This window comes from Anolis carolinensis, unplaced genomic scaffold, assembly GCF_035594765.1.
Source record: "Anolis carolinensis isolate JA03-04 unplaced genomic scaffold, rAnoCar3.1.pri scaffold_15, whole genome shotgun sequence".
In the NCBI taxonomy this organism is placed as follows: domain Eukaryota; kingdom Metazoa; phylum Chordata; class Lepidosauria; order Squamata; family Dactyloidae; genus Anolis; species Anolis carolinensis.
The window spans coordinates 9367736-9387403 of record NW_026943826.1 but is presented as its reverse complement, the minus strand read 5'-3'; the positions used below and the strand labels follow the sequence as shown (position 1 = coordinate 9387403).

At 42.3% G+C, this 19668-nt stretch overlaps 1 protein-coding gene across 2 annotated transcripts; it reads left to right on the top strand.

Annotated features, from left to right (window-relative positions):
• The first annotated feature begins 1640 nt into the window (after positions 1–1640).
• On the top strand, positions 1641–19596 carry LOC107983805 (solute carrier family 2, facilitated glucose transporter member 7). 2 transcript variants are annotated; one of them, XM_062965684.1, is made up of 12 exons: positions 1641–2456; positions 5434–5529; positions 5619–5770; positions 8046–8170; positions 9658–9810; positions 10338–10463; positions 12470–12657; positions 12844–12954; positions 14353–14454; positions 17288–17363; positions 18295–18422; positions 19310–19596. In XM_062965684.1, the coding sequence occupies exons 1-12, from the start codon at positions 2406–2408 to the stop codon at positions 19502–19504; spliced, it is 1503 nt and encodes a 500-aa protein (XP_062821754.1). In that variant the 5' UTR covers positions 1641–2405; the 3' UTR covers positions 19505–19596. The 2 variants fall into 2 exon arrangements, with proteins under 2 accessions (XP_062821754.1, XP_062821755.1); XM_062965685.1 differs by lacking the exon at positions 9658–9810.
• Positions 19597–19668: the final 72 nt, after the last annotated feature.

The following is a 19668-nucleotide window of genomic DNA, read 5'->3' as shown; positions in this document are numbered from 1 at the left end:
GAGAATCGGCCAACAATGGTTCGAATTACATTGCTGGTTGCGCTGTGAGACAATGTCTCAGAATGCGTATCAAAAAGCGAGAACAATCCGAAATAATTCCGATATACGATTCAAAACGATTTTTTGGACATGTCTACTATCTATCTATCTATCTATCTATCATCTATCTATGTTTCCCAAATGTGTAGGACTATGTGATGTATCAGTTATTATTATTATTATTATTATTATTATTATTATTATTATTATTATTATTATGACACAGCAAACAAGATAGACATGCTGGATTTCATATCACAAAATCACAAGTCGAACACTATTATTATTATTATTATTATTATTATTATTATTATTATTATATTCACAACAGGATTAGTACACAGCAAACAAGATCACTATGTTCGCTGTTGTATTGGCTCACATGTCGGGCACTTCCCAAGTGTCTATGACTATGTGATGTATCGGTTATTATTATTATTATTATTATTATTATTATTATTATTATTATTATTATTATACTCACAATAGTATTAGTACACAGTAAACAAGTTCACTATGCTCGCTGTTGTATTGGGTCACATTTCGGACACTTTGCAAGTGTCTAAGACTATATGATGTATCGGCTATTATTATTATTATTATTATTATTATTATTATTATTATTATTATTATACTCACAATAGTATTAGTACACAGTAAACAAGATCACTATGTTCACTGTTGTATTGAGTCACATTTCGGACACTTCCCAAGTGTCCAGGACTATGTGATGTATCGGCGATTATTATTATTATTATTATTATTATTATTATTATTATTATCACAATAGTATTGGTACACAGTAAACAAGATCACTATACTTGCTGTTGTATTGGGTCACATGTCGGGCACTTCCCAAGTGTCTAGGACTATGTGATGTATTGGCGATTATTATTATTATTGTTATTATTATTATTATTATTATTATTATATTATAATATTTACAACAAGATTAGTACACAGCAAACAAGATCACTATGTAATGTATCAGCGATTATTATTATTATTACGAAAGACAGTTGCATCTGTCAAGTAGGAAATTTAGGTACCGCTTTAGGCGCTGAGACTAGTTTAACTAATTTACGTCACCATAAAAACTTCTGAAAAGAATGAGGAAGTACTACTGTCAAGGGCTCGGGTGTCACAGTGGACGACGAAGCGGCATCTCCCCCTGTGGCCGGAATGGAGCATAACCCTCATGAAGCCAAAGCTGGGAAAATGTTAAAATTGTCTCTGTGTCTGTCTATATATGTTGTATGTCTAATGTCATATGTTTGCATTTATATGTGCACTGTGATCCACTCCGAGTCTGCTTCGGGGTGAGAAAGAAGGGCGGAATATAAATACTGTAAATAAATAAGTTAATATACAGTATAGTTATTTATTTATTTACAGTATGTATAATTATAATAAATATAATATACTAGCTGTGCCCGGCCACGCGTTGCTGTGGCAAAGTGGTGGTGGTATTGGTTAAAAATTGTTGTGTAATTTTTATTTGACGTTATTTGCATTTTTTAATTAATTTTATTGTAAGTTATATTTTTATTTATTATATTTTATTATTTTCTTATATTGTTTTTAGTTATTTTCTGTTATTATAGTATTTTATTGTATTATTTTTTTAGTGTTTTTAATTATTTTTTATTGGGTTGCTAGGAGACCAAGTTGGAGGAGCTTAGCCTTCTAACTGGCAGCAATTGGATAAAAGCAATTATTCCTCTCTCTCTAATTAGGACTTTATTTTTCTTTTCTTTTTGTTGTATCAACCTAGAGGCGTGGATGATGGGTGGTGTTGTCAAATTTCGAGGTTGGGGAGGCTTGTAGTTTTGTTGTTTTGTGGGTCGCCGTGATGCCATCACTCTTTTATATATATAGATATAATATATATTTTGTTTTTCTGCTTTTCCCTGAGCATAAGGTCCAAAATAGCTTTCAACGCAATACAAAAATATATATATTTTTTTCTGGGTCCTACATGCATCTCCCGGCTTGGTTTCTCCTCCCAACTGTCAACAAAGAGGTTCTTCTCTGGAACCCTTCGTCCGACGTCTCTCATTGGTTCTCGCAAAGGCCTGAACCTTCCGGCGGATGTCCTTCGGTGGAATTGTCTCCTTGATTCTTTCACCAAAAGGATAGAACGGCGGCCAGCTTGGGTCTACCTTGGCTTCTCCGTTTTCCTTGGATCTGGAGGAAGACGACCCTTCGAGATAGAGCTGGTCCTATAGATTCAGATCCCAAAGCGACAGGGTGATGGGCTAGACACATTGCCGTTGGTTCGGGTCGTCCAAAAAGCCAAGTGTCACGTCTACCGGCGTCTTCCTCCGCAGTTGAGTCCGACTTCGCCCACTAAGTCGTTAGAAACCATGATTCCAGACTCGAGCATCGACACCGTGAGGTCCTTGCTGCAGAGAGAGGTGAGGTTGGGGACCCCACTGGGATGTCTGAGAACCTCCTCAGTTTCTTGTGGTCTTCTCTGCTCTGAAAAGAGGCCCTGGGAGAACATCTGTTGTTGAACGGACGTCCTACCAAGCCTTGATTTGTTGTGTTGTGTCCTCAAAGTAAGATGAACTGATCACTGTGGATAAGGGGGTCTTGCTGCAGTTCTCCCTTCTTCAACTGTTGAAGGCCTACTTTCTTCTTCTCCAGATGTTGAGGGCCTACTCTCTCCTTTCTCCAACCGTTGAAGACCTACTGTCTCCTTTTTCCAGCTATTGAAGGCCTACTTTCCTCTTCTCCAGATGTTGAGGGCCTACTCTCTCCTTTCTCCAACCGTTGAAGACCTACTGTCTCCTTTCCCCAGCTATTGAAGGCCTACTTTCCTCTTCTCCAGATGTTGAGGGCCTACTCTCTCCTTTCTCCAACCGTTGAAGACCTACTGTCTCCTTTCCCCAGCTATTGAAGGCCTACTTTCCTCTTCTCCAGATGTTGAGGGCCTACTCTCTCCTTTCTCCAACCGTTGAAGACCTTCTGTCTCCTTTTTCCAGCTATTGAAGGCCTACTTTCCTCTTCTCCAGATGTTGAGGGCCTACTCTCTCCTTTCTCCAACCGTTGAAGACCTACTGTCTCCTTTTTCCAGCTATTGAAGGCCTACTTTCCTCTTCTCCAGATGTTGAGGGCCTACTCTCTCCTTTCTCCAACCGTTGAAGACCTTCTGTCTCCTTTCCCCAGCTATTGAAGGCCTACTTTCCTCTTCTCCAGATGTTGAGGGCTTACTCTCTCCTTTCTCCAACCGTTGAAGACCTACTGTCTCCTTTTTCCAGCTATTGAAGGCCTACTTTCCTCTTCTCCAGATGTTGAGGGCTTACTCTCTCCTTTCTCCAACCGTTGAAGACCTTCTGTCTCCTTTTTCCAGCTATTGAAGGCCTACTTTCCTCTTCTCCAGATGTTGAGGGCCTACTCTCTCCTTTCTCCAACCGTTGAAGACCTTCTGTCTCCTTTTTCCAGCTATTGAAGGCCTACTTTCCTCTTCTCCAGATGTTGAGGGCCTACTCTCTCCTTTCTCCAACCGTTGAAGACCTACTGTCTCCTTTTTCCAGCTATTGAAGGCCTACTTTCCTCTTCTCCAGATGTTGAGGGCCTACTCTCTCCTTTCTCCAACCGTTGAAGACCTTCTGTCTCCTTTCCCCAGCTATTGAAGGCCTACTTTCCTCTTCTCCAGATGTTGAGGGCTTACTCTCTCCTTTCTCCAACCGTTGAAGACCTACTGTCTCCTTTTTCCAGCTATTGAAGGCCTACTTTCCTCTTCTCCAGATGTTGAGGGCTTACTCTCTCCTTTCTCCAACCGTTGAAGACCTTCTGTCTCCTTTTTCCAGCTATTGAAGGCCTACTTTCCTCTTCTCCAGATGTTGAGGGCCTACTCTCTCCTTTCTCCAACCGTTGAAGACCTACTGTCTCCTTTTTCCAGCTATTGAAGGCCTACTTTCCTCTTCTCCAGATGTTGAAGGCCTACTGTCTCCTTTCTCCAACCATTGAAGACCTTCTGTCTCCTTTTTTCCAGCTATTGAAGGCCTACTTTCCTCTTCTCCAGTTGTCAAAGGCCTACTGTCCGCTTTCTCCAACCGTTGAAGACCTACTATCTCCTTTCTCCAGCTGTTGAATGCCTACTGTCTTCCAACTGTTGAACACCTACTTTCTCCCTTCTCCAACCGTTGAAGGCTTACTTTCACCCTTCTCCAGATGTTGGTAGCCCACTTTCTCCCTTCACCAGATGTTGAAGGCCTACTGTGTTCCTTTCTCTAGCTGTTGAAGGCCTACTTTCACCCTTCTCCAATTGTTGAAGGCCTACTTTCACCCTTTCCAGCTTTCAAAGCCCTACTTTCACCCTTCCTCAGATGCTGAAGGCCTACTTTCTCCAGATTTTGGAGGCCCACTTTCACCCTTCTCCAGATATTGAAGACCTATTTTCACCCTTCTCCAGATGTTGAAGGCCCATTTTCACCCTTCTCCAGATATTGAAGGCCTACTTTCACCCTTCTCCAGATGTTGAAGGCCTACTTTCACCCTTCCCCAGATGTTGAAGGCGTATTTTCACCCTTTCCCAGATATTGAAGGCCTACTTTCACCCTTCTCCAGATGTTGAAGGCCCATTTTCACCCTTCTCCAGATGTTGAAGGCCCATTTTCACCCTTCTCCAGATATTGAAGGCCTACTTTCACCCTTCTCCAGATGTTGAAGGCCTACTTTCACCCTTCTCCAGATGTTGAAGGCGTATTTTCACCCTTTCCCAGATATTGAAGGCCTACTTTCACCCTTCTCCAGATGTTGAAGGCCCACTTTCACTCTTCTCCGGATGTTGAAGGCCCATTTTCACCCTTCTCCAGATATTGAAGACCTATTTTCACCCTTCTCCAGATATTGAAGGCCTACTTTCACCCTTCCCCAGATATTGAAGGCCTACTTTCACCCTTCTCCAGATGTTGAAGGCCCATTTTCACCCTTCTTCAGATGTTGAAGGCCGATTTTCACTCTTCTCCAGATGTTGAAGACCAACTTTCTCTTTTCTCCGCCTGTTGAAGGCCTACTTTCTCCAGCTATTGAAGGCCTACTTTCACCCTTCTCCAGATATTGAAGGCCCACTTTCACTCTTCTCCGGATGCTAAAGACCTATTTTCACCCTGCTCTAGATGTTGAAGGCCTACTTTCACCCTTCTCCAGATGTTGAAGACCTATTTTCACCCTTCTCTAGATGCTGAAGGCCTACTTTCACCCTTCTCCAGCTGTTGAAGGCCTACTTCACTTAGCAACTTCCTTTGGATAGATAGATGATAGATAGATAGATAGATAGATAGATAGATAGATAGATAGATAGATAGATAGATAGATAGAAAGAGATGGTTGGGCCTTGGGGTCCCTCAACACCAGCCACCATACGTCTCCTGTTTCCTCCCATAGAAGCTGACAAAGGGTCTTCTACTCGCCACAGCAGCCGCTTCCCTCGGGACCCTTCAGATCGGATATTGCCTCTGGCCGATCCACAACCCAGCAGCAGTAAGCTTTAACTTAACTTGTCCCTTCCACATGCGACTCCACATGCCTTCTCCTTCTGGATCTTTGACCCATGAGTGCTTTTGTTATAGGTTCTGCTTGATTTTTACAACTCGACAATTGATAAGAAATCGGAGGCCACAAAATACCAGAAAAGGCTAATGAAGTTCTGCATCATGATCTACCCATTCGGAGGCATGATCGGAGCCCTTTTGTTTGGCTACCTGGCGGACCTGTGGGGCAGGTGAGGGACCAAAAACTAGGGAAGGGAGGGGGAACACGGCCAGAAACCCCCCATGTTTGGTGTGACGTCCCCTTGATCCTCAAGGAAAGCGCAAGCCATGGGTTCTATAGTGGGTGCCTATTTCTTATGGATCGTAAAATAGTTTATTTAACGAACAGTTTGGAGTAAACAAGTTAGGTCACAGATACCACCTGTGCCAAAATTGGTGTTGAGGTGAGGAAGATCATCAGCAATTGGTCAAGTTTAGATAAGCCATGGGTTGTAGAGTGGGTGTCTATTTCTTATGGATCGTAAAATAGTTTATTTAACGAACAGTTTGGAGTAAACAAGTTAGGTCACAGATACCACCTGTGCCAAAATTGGTGTTGAGGTGAGGAAGATCATCAGCAATTGGTCAAGTTTAGATAAGCCATGGGTTGTAGAGTGGGTGTCTATTTCTTATGGATCGTAAAATAGTTTATATACGGAACAGCTTGGAGTAAACTAGTTAGGTCACAGATACCACCTGTGCCAAAATTGGTGTGGAGGTGAGGAAGATCCTCAGCAATTGGTCAAGTTTAGATAAGCCATGGGTTGTAGAATGTGTGCCTATTTCTTATGGATCATAAAATAGTTTATTTAGGGAACAGCTTGGAGTAAACTAGTTAGGTCACAGATACCACCTGTGCCAAAATTGGTGCTGAGGTGAGGAAGATCATCAGCAATTGGTCAAGTTTAGATAAGCCAAGATATATATTCTTTGTTAACTGCGCCACGCATCGCAGTGGTCATTTGCATGTACAGACCTGTGGGTATACAGCAAACATAGTGATCTTGTTTGCTGTGTACTCATCCTGTTGTGAGATATTATTATTATTATTATTATTATTATTATTATTATTATTAATAACAATAATAGCTGATATATCACATAGTCCTAGACACTTGGGAAGTGTCCGATATGTGACCCAATACAACAGTCAGCATAGTGATCTTGTTTGCTGTGTACTAATAGTATTGTGAGTATATTATTATTATTATTATTAGTAGTAGTAGTAGTAGTAGTATTAATAATAATAATAATAGCCGATACATCACATAGTCCTAGACACTTGGGAAGTGTCTGACATGTGACCCAATACAACAGCGAACATAGTGATCTTGTTTACTGTGTACTAATACTATTGTGAGTATAATAATAATAATAATAATAATAATAATAATAATAATAATAATAATAATAATAATAACAATAATAATAATAATACCGTATATACTTGAGTATAAGCCGACCCGACTATAAGCCGAGGCACCTAATTTTACCACAAAAAAACTGGGAAAATATTGACTCAAGTATAAGCCGAGAGCGGTAAATCTCAGAAATAAAAATAGATAATAATAAAATTACATTTTTGAATATTTACATAAAACTGTAATTTCAGATAAGACTGTCCAACTCCGATTAAATCATTATTCTCAGCTTCTTCAATGTAAATGTGCTTATGTATCCTTTCAATAACAACAACAACAATAGAGTAAAATAAGAAATGTAATAATAATAAATACTGTAAAATAAGAAATGTAATAATAATAAATACTGTAAAATAATAAATGTAATAATAGTAAATACTGTAAAATAAGAAATGTAATAAGTACTGTAAAATAATAAATGTAATAATAGTAAATACTGTAAAATAATAAATGTAATAATAGTAAATACGGTAAAATAATAAATGTAATAATAGTAAATACTGTAAAATAATAAATGTAATAATAGTAAATACTGTAAAATAATAAATGTAATAATAATAAATACTGTAAAATAAGAAATGTAATAATAGAGTAAATTGATAAATGTATTAACAATAATAAATACAGTAAAATAATAAATGCAATAACAATAATGTCAGAACGAAATGATGAATGTATTAATAATAATAAAAAATAGATTAAAATAAGTGGAATAGTAGCACTAATAACAAGAGTAAAATGATAAATGTAATAATAATAATAAGTAGAATAAAATAATAAATGTAACAATGCCAATAATAATAGAGGAAAATAATAAATGTACCATATATACTCGAGTATAAGCCGACCCGAATATAAGCCAACCAGGACCTTCACTCGAGTATAAGTTCTAAAAAAGGGCTGAAAAACCTGGCTTATACTCGAGTATATACGGTAATAATAATCTTATGCATTTTTGTGCATTTTGTGCGTTTTTGTGCTCCTCTCTATCCATTGACATCTCCATTTTACCACCATTATTCTTTTTGACTGTCTTTTTATAAAGAAAACGAACCTTGGTGATCTCAAACTGCGTGAACATCTTTGGTGCCTTCTTCATGCTTTTGTCCAAGATGTTGAAGGAGTTGAAATATGCTCTCTTCGGCCGTTTCGTTTTTGGGGTAGGCGCAGGTAAGGAAGAGCACCGCATTTAGAAATGTAATGAATAAATAAATAATAATAATAATATAATAAAACTTTATTTACACCCTGCCACCATCTCCCCATGGGGACAATAGGAAGAAGGGAAATTTAAAAAAAACATATACACCGTCGATCTATGAGGGCTGAACGAAAAGTAATGCCTCCACCTTCGTTAGTTGGGTTTGGATGGGAATATTTTAATAAATCAAACGCAGAAATAATCCTTAGAATGTGCTCTCTAACTACTGCTATTCAGACAGAGAAGCCTTTACCTCTGTTTGTGTATCGTCTGTCCTTGTTAATTGTATGGAAATAAGACGGAGAAGCCTCTACCTCTGTTTGTGTATTGTCTGCCCTTGTTAATTGTATAGAAATAAGACGGAGAAGCCTTTACCTCTGTTTGTGTATTGTCTGCCCTTGTTAATTGTATGGAAATAAGGCGGAGAAGCTTTTACTTCTGTTTGTGTATTGTCTGCCCTTGTTAATTGTATGGAAATAAGACGGAGAAGCCTTTACCTCTGTTTGTGTATCGTCTGCCCTTGTTAATTGTATGGAAATAAGACGGAGACGCCTTTACCTCTGTTTGTGTATTGTCTGCCCTTGTTAATTGTATGAAAATAAGACGGAGAAGCCTTTACTTCTGTTTGTGTATTGTCTGCCCTTGTTAATTGTATGGAAATAAGACGGAGAAGCCTTTACCTCTGTTTGTGTATCGTCTGCCCTTGTTAATTGTATGGAAATAAGACGGAGAAGCATTTACTTCTGTTTGTGTATTGTCTGCCCTTGTTAATTGTATGGAAATAAGACGGAGAAGCCTTTACCTCTGTTTGTGTATTGTCTGCCCTTGTTAATTGTATGGAAATAAGATGGAGAAGCCTTTACTTCTGTTTGTGTATTGTCTGCCGTTGTTAATTGTATGGAAATAAGACGGAGAAGCATTTACCTCTGTTTGTGTATTGTCTGCCCTTGTTAATTGTATGGAAATAAGACGGAGAAGCCTTTACCTCTGTTTGTGTATTGTCTGCCGTTGTTAATTGTATGGAAATAAGACGGAGAAGCCTTTACCTCTGTTTGTGTACTTGTCTGCCCTTGTTAATTGTATAAAATAAGACGGAGAAGCCTTTACTTCTGTTTGTGTGTTGTCTGTCCTTGTTAATTGTATGGAAATAAGGCGGAGAAGCCTTTTCCTCTGTTTGTGTATTTGTCTGTCCTTGTTAATTGTATGGAAATAAGACAGAGAAGCCTTTACCTCTGTTTGTGTGTTGTCTGCCCTTGTTAATTGTATAATGGCATTGAATGTTTGCTGTATATGTGTTCTATAATCTGCCCTGAGGGGAGGGGACAGAATATAAATAAAGTATATTTATTATAGTTGTTGTTGTTGTCACCACTGTGCCGCCCTGCTTGTATTTTTATTTCCTGTGTGCACCAGATTGCACGTTACCAATTTCCATTTTGGGTTCTCGTCCTAATAGGGATCATGATGTGCGGTGTCGCGTTGTACATTATCGAAATCTGCCCGCCACACCGGAGAGGGACCCTCTACATGGTATCCGTCCTGTCCCTTACGTTTGGCACTTTTGTGTCTCAGGTGGTCTCCCTCAGCATAAACGAGGGCCCCTTGTCAGGTAATGGAGAACAACACCTACCTGATTTATTTATTTGTTTATCTACAGTATTTATATTCCGCCCTTCTTCCCCACCCCGAAGCGGACTCAGGGTAGATCACAACGCACATATACATGGCAAACGTTCAATGCCATTAGACATACGACATATATAGGCAGACATAGAGGCAATTTAACATTTTTCCAGCTTCCGGCTTCATGAGGGTATGCTCGATTCCAGCCACAGGGGAGCTGAAATTTCACCATTCACTTGTGACACCCGAGCCCTTGAATGGAGTACTTCCTCATTCTTTTCCGATTTTCTACTCGATAGATGCAACTGACTTTCGAGCTGCTTAGGTCAACAGCGAGCTAGACTATTAAATGGTTGGGAGCTCCATCTGACCTCTTGATGGTATTACTGACCACATAGAAAAGTCATTAACATGAATGGCATTCCTCCCAATTGTTCCCTAAATATTTACTCAATGAGCGCATCCTTTTTCACAGAACCAGTCAGGTGCTCATATCCCAGTCTTCTTTCACAGGTGCAACTTCTCAGATGAGTCTCATTGGGATTGTGGCTATACCTAACATCATCATATGGTACTACATGCCGGAGAGTCCAAGGTATCTGTTCATCCAGAAGGATAACGAAATTGCAGCAAGGACAGGTACAGTGAGTGACTCTGAATTACCTCTGGGAATCTATTTGAATAATCTGACATGACCAGATCCCTTCTGATGCTAGAAGCTAAGCGGGGTCAGATTGGGGTAGAACTCAGAGGGGAGACGTTGAACAAGTGCTGGAGGAGACATTTCACAGGAAGGAACTGGCAAAACCAGCAATGAGCATTCCTTGATATCTTAGTTATAGAGCTGGCACTGACTGCAGGTCCCTCTCTCCGAATGTGCAATTCGACCCACAGCTTCTTCCCTCCAAATGTGCAATTCAATCCACATGTCCCTCCCTCCGAATGTGCAATTTAACCCACATGTCCCTCCCTCCGAATGTGCAATTCAATCCACATGTCCCTCCCTCCGAATGTGCAATTTAACCCACATGTCCCTCCCTCCGAATGTGCAATTCAATCCACATGTCCTTCTCTCCGAATGTGCAATTCAATCCACATGTCCCTCCCTCCGAATGTGCAATTTAACCCACATGTCCCTCCCTCCGAATGTGCAATTCAATCCACATGTCCCTCCCTCCGAATGTGCAATTCAACCCACATGTCCTTCTCTCCGAATGTGCAATTCAATCCACATGTCCCTCCCTCCGAATGTGCAATTCAACCCACATGTCCCTCCCTCCGAATGTGCAATTCAACCCACATGTCCTTCTCACCGAATGTGCAATTCAATCCACATGTCCCTCCCTCCGAATGTGCAATTCAATCCACATGTCCCTCCCTCCGAATGTGCAATTCAATCCACATGTCCCTCCCTCCGAATGTGCAATTCAATCCACATGACCCTCCCTCCAAATGTGCAATTCAACCCACATGTCCTTCTCTCTGAATGTGCAATTCAATCCACATGTCCCTCCCTCCGAATGTGCAATTCAATCCACATGTCCCTCCCTCCGAATGTGCAATTCAATCCACATGTCCCTCCCTCCGAATGTGCAATTCAATCCACATGTCCCTCCCTCCGAATGTGCAATTCAATCCACATGTCCCTCCCTCCGAATGTGCAATTCAATCCACATGTCCCTCCCTCCGAATGTGCAATTCAATCCACATGTCCCTCCCTCCGAATGTGCAATTCAATCCACATGTCCCTCCCTCCGAATGTGCAATTTAACCCACATGTCCCTCCCTCCGAATGTGCAATTCAACCCACATGTCCTTCTCTCCGAATGTGCAATTCAATCCACATGTCCCTCCCTCCGAATGTGCAATTCAATCCACATGTCCCTCCCTCCGAATGTGCAATTCAATCCACATGTCCCTCCCTCCGAATGTGCAATTTAACCCACATGTCCCTCCCTCCGAATGTGCAATTCAACCCACATGTCCTTCTCTCCGAATGTGCAATTCAATCCACATGTCCCTCCCTCCGAATGTGCAATTCAATCCACATGTCCCTCCCTCCGAATGTGCAATTCAATCCACATGTCCCTCCCTCCGAATGTGCAATTTAACCCACATGTCCCTCCCTTTGAATGTGCAATTCAATCCACATGTCCCTCCCTCCGAATGTGCAATTCAATCCACATGTCCTTCTCTCCGAATGCGCAATTCAATCCACATGTCCCTGCCTCCGAATGTGCAATTCAATCCACATGTCCCTCCCTCCGAATGTGCAATTCAATCCACATGTCCCTCCCTCCAAATGTGCAATTCAACCCACATGTCCTTCTCTCTGAATGTGCAATTCAATCCACATGTCCCTCCCTCCGAATGTGCAATTCAATCCACATGTCCCTCCCTCCGAATGTGCAATTCAAACCACATGTCCCTCCCTCCCAATGTGCAATTCCACCCACATGTCCCTCCCTCCGAATGTGCAATTCCACCCACATGTCCCTCCCTCCGAATGTGCAATTCAACCCACATGTCCCTCCCTCTGAATGTGCAATTCAATCTGCAGGTCCCTTCCTCCGAATGTGCGGTACGACCCCCAGGTCCCTCCCTCCGAATGTGCAATTCAACCTCTCCCTCCTCTTCCCTTGCAGTCCTGAAGAAGCTGAGAGAAGACGATAATGTGGAGGAAGAGGTGGAAGGGATGCGCCAGGAGATCATCTGTGAAAAGGATAAAAAGCACCTGAACGCGGTTAAGTTACTGAGCTGCCGAGACCTCCGGAAACCCCTTCTCAGCGCCCTCATGTTGATGATGGGGAACCAATTAACTGGTGTCAATGGGGTGAGTGAGGCACTGGTGGGGGTCTCCCAGTGAAACGGCCCCTGGAATGAAGAAGCTATGGCTAAAACGAGGATGATTTTACACCAGGGAGGGGTGTAAGGGCCGAAGAAGGATGGCAACTGCGGTCTGTGATAGTATTTCTCTATTATTAGTAACTAAACGCACATTGCCGTGTTCTCATCCCAGGTGTATGTCTACACAGGGAAACTCCAAACAGAGCTGCATGGCCAAGGCTACGACATCCGTCTTGCGATCATAGTGGTGAACATTATTCTCCACTCAGGGCTCATAATGATGGTAAACCTCTTCCACTTTGTTCTCAGCTCCTCTCTCCCTAATCCTATTTGCAGATGACTCCCATACATTGCCCACCTTGGCGTCGCAAAATCCTTTGCCAACCTCGGGTGCACGCCTTTGGGGCATGGCTTTCAATCGAAGCCTCTCTGATGCTTTGGGGCCACTTCCTTGCCCTTGTCAAGAAAGGGTTAAATTGAGACATGTCCACGTTCTGTCTCAATTTACCTTCTTCTCTGACGATCTTGCATCTGCCCAGTCGCACAGAAATCAACACACACTCCCAGCTGTCGGCTGAAACCAGCGGCACTTTTCTTTATTGAGGTCAAATACACTATTTACTAGGTATGTCCAAAAATCGTTTTGAATCTTATATCGGATTTATATCGGAGTGTTCTTGCTTTTTGAGACGCATTCCGAGACGTCGTCTCACAGCGCAATGGCAATGTAATTCTCTAATTGTCTCTTAATGTTTCGTTAATTTTTTTTCCATATTATTTAAAAAAAATATTTAGCTTTCAATTTTGTTAAGATTAGTTCTTGCTGGATCATAGCATACCTTTGCAGAATCTGTAGTCTATTTCATTAAGAAGGCATTGCCTTTCAGGCTTGTGGGATCACACAGCCAGAAACACCATTGATTTCCAGAGTTCTTGCTTACAAATATAGCAAGTGAATTTATAGTTTTCAAAGTATCTTTGCACTCCTTGCCAGGGCATTGCTTGGCGTGGTCACTGGTGTAGTGTATTATAAAAAGTTATGAAAATTCGCCAAAAATAATAGGAGTCAGGAAACGTTCTGCAATTTGTTGAGCTAAGAGTGTTGAATGTGTTCTCCCACTGTACCAAATTTGATGAGGATAGCTCAAGAAATGAGGGCGGGAGAGCCCTGTAAAAGTCCCCCCCCCCCGGGTTCCTATTTTTGGCGATTGCGCATGCGCGTCTGACATTTTAGAAACATTTAGAATCATTACGAATTTTCGGAAATACCCAAAATTTTTGGGTGAAAAATTCGGAAATACTTTCTATATTGTAGCGCCAGCGCCCCCTACTTTAGAAATGAGAATTGAAACTTTTTTTCATCGATTGGACATGCCTACTATTTACATAGCCTTGCCGGAGCATAGCATTTTAGCATCCGACCTGATCGATGGCCACAAGCAAAAGCTACCCACATTCCAGAGCAACGAGGAATGTTTCCAGAAAGCACTCACTGTTTCCCTCTAGCAATACTCAACTCTATGCAATTAACTCCTACATTACTAGAATGCTGGATTACTTGCTGCATTACAGGCCCACACAATCAATTTGCTTTAAACCATAAGTGAAATTTCACAACTACACAAAACCATACCTTAACAGCCTTTTCCCTCTCCCATCTTTCTTTCTTGCCGTCCTCCAGACAACTTTAATCGATTCCATGGGACGGAGGTTTCTGCTTCTCCTGGGCTTCATGGTTTGTAGCTTCACTTGCGTCATATTGGCCGTGACCCTCGAGAATCAGGTTGGTGGTTTACCCCGTTGTGCCCTTATTTGCTAAACAACAAGGGACACATGGCCTTGGGGATTTCAGGGATCCGAGGACCCTTAGTTTTGAACCACATATATTTATTTATTAACAAAATTTATATTCCGCTCTTCTTAGGGCAGAGCACAATGCACATGTACGAGGGTTGAATGACAGGGAAGCCTTAGCATTGAACGGTTGTGTTGTTAAAGTGCGAAGTACGGAATCCTGCGCAGATGGGAAGCCTTAGCATTGAACGGTTGTGTTGTTAAAGTGCAAAGTTTGGAACCCTGCGCAGATGGGGAAGCCTTAGCATTGAACGGTTGTGTTGTTAAAGTGCGAAGTACGGAACCCTGCGCAGATGGGAAGCCTTAGCATTGAACGGTTGTGTTGTTAAAGTGCAAAGTACGGAACCCTGCGCAGATGGGGAAGCCTTAGCATTGAACGGTTGTGTTGTTAAAGTGCGAAGTACGGAACCCTGCGCAGATGGGAAGCCTTAGCATTGAACGGTTGTGTTGTTAAAGTGCGAAGTACGGAACCCTGCGCAGATGGGGAAGCCTTAGCATTGAACGGTTGTGTTGTTAAAGTGCGAAGTACGGAACCCTGCGCAGACGAGGAAGCCTTAGCATTGAACGGTTGTGTTGTTAAAGTGCGAAGTACGGAACCCTGCGCAGATGGGAAGCCTTAGCATTGAACGGTTGTGTTGTTAAAGTGCGAAGTACGGAACCCTGCGCAGATGGGGAAGCCTTAGCATTGAACGGTTGTGTTGTTAAAGTGCGAAGTACGGAACCCTGCGCAGATGGGAAGCCTTAGCATTGAACGGTTGTGTTGTTAAAGTACGAAGTATGGAACCCTGCGCAGACAGGGAAGCCTTAGCATTGAACAGTTGTGTTGTTAAAGTGCCAAGTATGGAACCCTGCGCAGACAGGGAAGCCTTAGCATTGAACGGTTGTGTTGTTAAAGTGCGAAGTATGGAACCCTGTGCAGACGGGGAAGCCTTAGCATTGAACGGTTGTGTTGTTAAAGTGCCAAGTATGGAATCCTGCGCAGACGGGAAGCCTTAGCATTGAACGGTTGTGTTGTTAAAGGGCAAAGTATGGAACCCTGCGCAGACGGGAAAGCCTTAGCATTGAACGGTTGTGTTGTTAAAGTGCCAAGTATGGAACCCTGCACAGACGGGGAAGCCTTAGCATTGAAAGGTTGTGTTGTTAAAGTGCAAAGTATGGAATCCTGCGCAGACGGGAAGCCTTAGCATTGAACGGTTGTGTTGTTAAAGTGCGAAGTAGGGAACCCTGTGCAGACGGGGAATTCTTAGCATTGAACGGTTGTGTTGTTAAAGTGCGAAGTAGGGAACCCTGTGCAGACGGGGAATTCTTAGCATTGAACGGTTGTGTTGTTAAAGTGCGAAGTAGGGAACCCTGTGCAGACGGGGAATTCTTAGCATTGAACGGTTGTGTTGTTAAAGTGCGAAGTATGGAACCCTACGCAGATGAGGAAGCCTTAGCATTGAACGGTTGTGTTGTTAAAGTGCGAAGTAGGGAACCCTGCGCAGACGGGGAAGCCTTAGCATTGAACGGTTGTGTTGTTAAAGTATGAAGTATGGAACCCTGCGCAGACGGGGAGGCCTTAGCATTGAACGGTTGTGTTGTTAAAGTGCGTAGTATGGAACCCTGCACAGACGGTCGGTCAATGCGACTTAAACAATGTGCAGTCACTGAATTCTTGACCCCAAAGGAGATTCCTCAGAGAATGCAAGCTGTTTATAGTGATTGTGTTGATGTGAGTCCTGTGTGTCGTTGGGCGAGTAGGTTTAAAGATGTTGAGGTGGGAACATCTGACTTGAGTGACAAACAAAGAGTTGGACGTCCTGTGACAGCAACCACCGAGTTGCACAAGCAAAAGGTTGACAGATTGATTCACGACGATGGTCGTATCACTCTGAGAGAAATTTCAAGCATCATCGGCATTTCACAAGAACGTGTGGGTCACATTGTTGCGTTGCTTGGCTATCAGAATGGGTCTTGCGAGACGTTGGTTGCGGAAACCGAGTGTCGACTTCTTCCTTGACGGCTTCATAATCCTTGTTCATCATTGGCAGAAATGTATCCAATGGTCTGGTGATGATGTGGAAAAGTGAATAGTGGTAGTTACAGAGCACATCCTAAGGATTATTTCTGCCTTTGATTTATTAAAATATTGAGAGAAGTGTGAGACGCTGGTTGCGGAAACCGAGTGTCGACTTCTTCCGTGACGGCTTCATAAAACTTGTTCATCGTTGGCAGAAATGGACCCAATTGTCTGGTGATGATGTGGGAAAGTGAATAGTGGTAGTTAAAGAGCACATCCTAAGGATTATTCTGCCTTTGATTTATTAAAATATTCCCATCCAATTCCAAGTAACGAAGGTGGAGACATTACTTTTCATTCAACCTCGTGCATGGCAAATATTCAACACCATTAGACATACGAGATATAGACAGACACAGAGGCAATTTTAACATTTTCCAGCTTCATGAGGGTATGCTCGATTCCGGCCACTTCATCGTCCACTTGTGACACCGAGTACTTCCTCAATCCTTTCCGCACACTGCTGGAAGTTTTTATTAGTTAAATTAGCCTCCCCGCATAAAGCGGTACCTAAATGTTTTATTTGATAGGTGCAACTGTCTTTCAAGCTGCTTAGGTTAATAGCGAGCTTGGCTATTAAAAGGTCATGAGCTCAATCCAACCCGAGCTTTGATCTCATAACCTCTTGGTTAGTAGTGATTTATTGCATCTGGCTACTAACCATGTCTTATCTATGCCTCTCTAATGCCAACTTTCTCCACAGAACAAGAATTCAGCCTTATCTCATTTCAGCTTTTTTGTGGTCGTCGTCTTCCTCCTTGCACACATGATTGGGCCAGGTGGGTACCTCCTTATGGCATTGTCCAAGATGTTCACATGTCTCAAACTCGGTTCTCCAGAGGCATTGGGCCCAGAAACGGATTGGTGACGGGCACCACTGGCCTGAATGAAGTGCAGTTGCCATATTAAATTCCTGAACTTACTGTGGAAACTACAAATCCTATTGAAATGAACGACTTCCACGGGATGTTAACGTAGAGTCTCGTTGGAGGATCTAGAACAGAGGTTCTCGATTTATTATTTGAGGCAAAAGTTTCTCGTGGAGCCCTAGTAATATTATATACTAGTTTGGGTATCTTGTATCTGAAAAAGTCGATTTTTTAATTGCATAAGGTTGTGGGTGAACTACAACTCACATCATGCCAGTTGAACCCCGAGAAACTCCATGACTCCTTAAATTTTGTTACGTTGGGCAAATTTGCTCTGGATGCATCACCGGTGAAAATGCGTATATAAAGTGGAATCTAAACTTTCTCTTTTGATTTTGGACCGATGTTCCTGTATTCTAACTCTCAAGGATCTAATAGTCATCCCAATATACAGTAAATCACAAGGGCACCGAATTACGTATATTACATTTTCCGTTGAACATGTAATAAAGTCTTCAGTGTGCTCTCTGGCTATAGGGTAAACTACAACTCCCACTATGGTGAGTCAGTCCCCGGGTTGTGTGGAAAGGTATTGCAGGTGAAACTATAGCTACGTCTTCCATAGGTTGGACACTATGTGCTCTTAAAATCAGACCTTCTGGTGTCCCGAATTGATCTCATTTCAGTGCTGTTTTTGGGGCGGTCTTCAAGGGCAGCCCCACACAGAGCCGTTGCAGTAGCCTAGCCAAGAGATTGTTAGGAGCATAGACCACTTGAGGTAGTCAAATCTGTGAATCAACTAAAGGCGGTGTTTGACTTTTGATCCCTTTTCTCCCGACAGGCCCCATTCCCTACTTGCTCACTGGAGAACTCTTCCTCCAGTCTTCCCGAGGCACGGCCTACATGCTTGCAGGGTTTATGAACTGGTTCACCAGGTTTCTCGTGAGACTGCTTTTCATCTTCCTGGAGGTGAGCTCAGTCATCCTTAGGGGGAGCTTCGTCCTATTCGGAGAAAACAATCTAAATGGCATGTCTTTAGCGGACTGTGCTAATGTAAGACTCTGGAAGTTCTTGGAATTGAAATCAAGCTCACAACAACAATCGCTGAAGGCAACTGATTTATTTCCATCATTCCACAATCACCGAATAACTTAAGCAACGTGCTTAACTCTTTCCACTTGGAACCTTTTCCCACCCAAGACATTTTATTTATGGGATCCCAGGTATATCTTTATATAAATAAATGTAATGTACGTTTTTCCCATGGGATAAACTACAAAAACCACAGGACCAAATAACACTAAATTGGGCCACAAAACACATACTCAACCAATCTATGTCTTTCAATCAAAAAAACCTTGAAAAATTAAGTCCAAATAACTGAAAAACTCCCAAAACCAAAAATTGGTGACTACGCATGCGCAGAGCCTCCCTCCCCCCCAGAACTGGATCAACTACATTTCCTAGAGGATCTCACAGCGGCATGTGGAGCCTAACCCTACTTTTTCAAGATGTTGCCGTGGTGGGCAGGGCTTGCGGCTGGCGACCATTGACAGCCACTCGAGAGGGCTGTAATGGAGTGAGAGAAGTATTATTATTATTATTATTATTATTATTATTATTGTGTTGCTGTGAACCATGAAAATGGTAACAAATTGACTGATAATAAACCAGCACTTATAAGGCTTTCTAAACAGGTCGATTTTCTTTTTTAAATGAAGTACAGCTGAAGCATTTGCTGCAGAATCCACTATCAGATTTGTGTCAATGCCAAAAACAGCCACTAGGTGGCATTCAGAAACCTTTCACTGTGGCCGAAACACCGAGATAACTTCTCTGCTTCTCTTCTTCTCCAGCCGTATGTTGGATCCCACGGCTTACTCCTCTTCTGGCCATTTTGCGTCATTGCCTTCGTGTACATTTTCAAGAGGGTCCCAGAAACCAGGGGCAGGACCTTTGTGGAGATCTGGAAGGGCGCCGGCTCCCCGAAGCGGCTGCGGAAGAAATCGTCGCACAAGAAAGACAAGAAGAAAGAAAAGGAGATCAAATAAGACCCCCCCCCCACACCCAAAGTCCGTGCAATTTTTTTGACCGCGCCTCCTTGCAAATTTTCTGTCTTATTAAATGACCAAATACAAACCGAGTGATGTGGAATGACTAAACTATCCTCTTGGTGCTCCCTTGCCCCAATTTGTCCCGAAGTGTTTGAAACTAT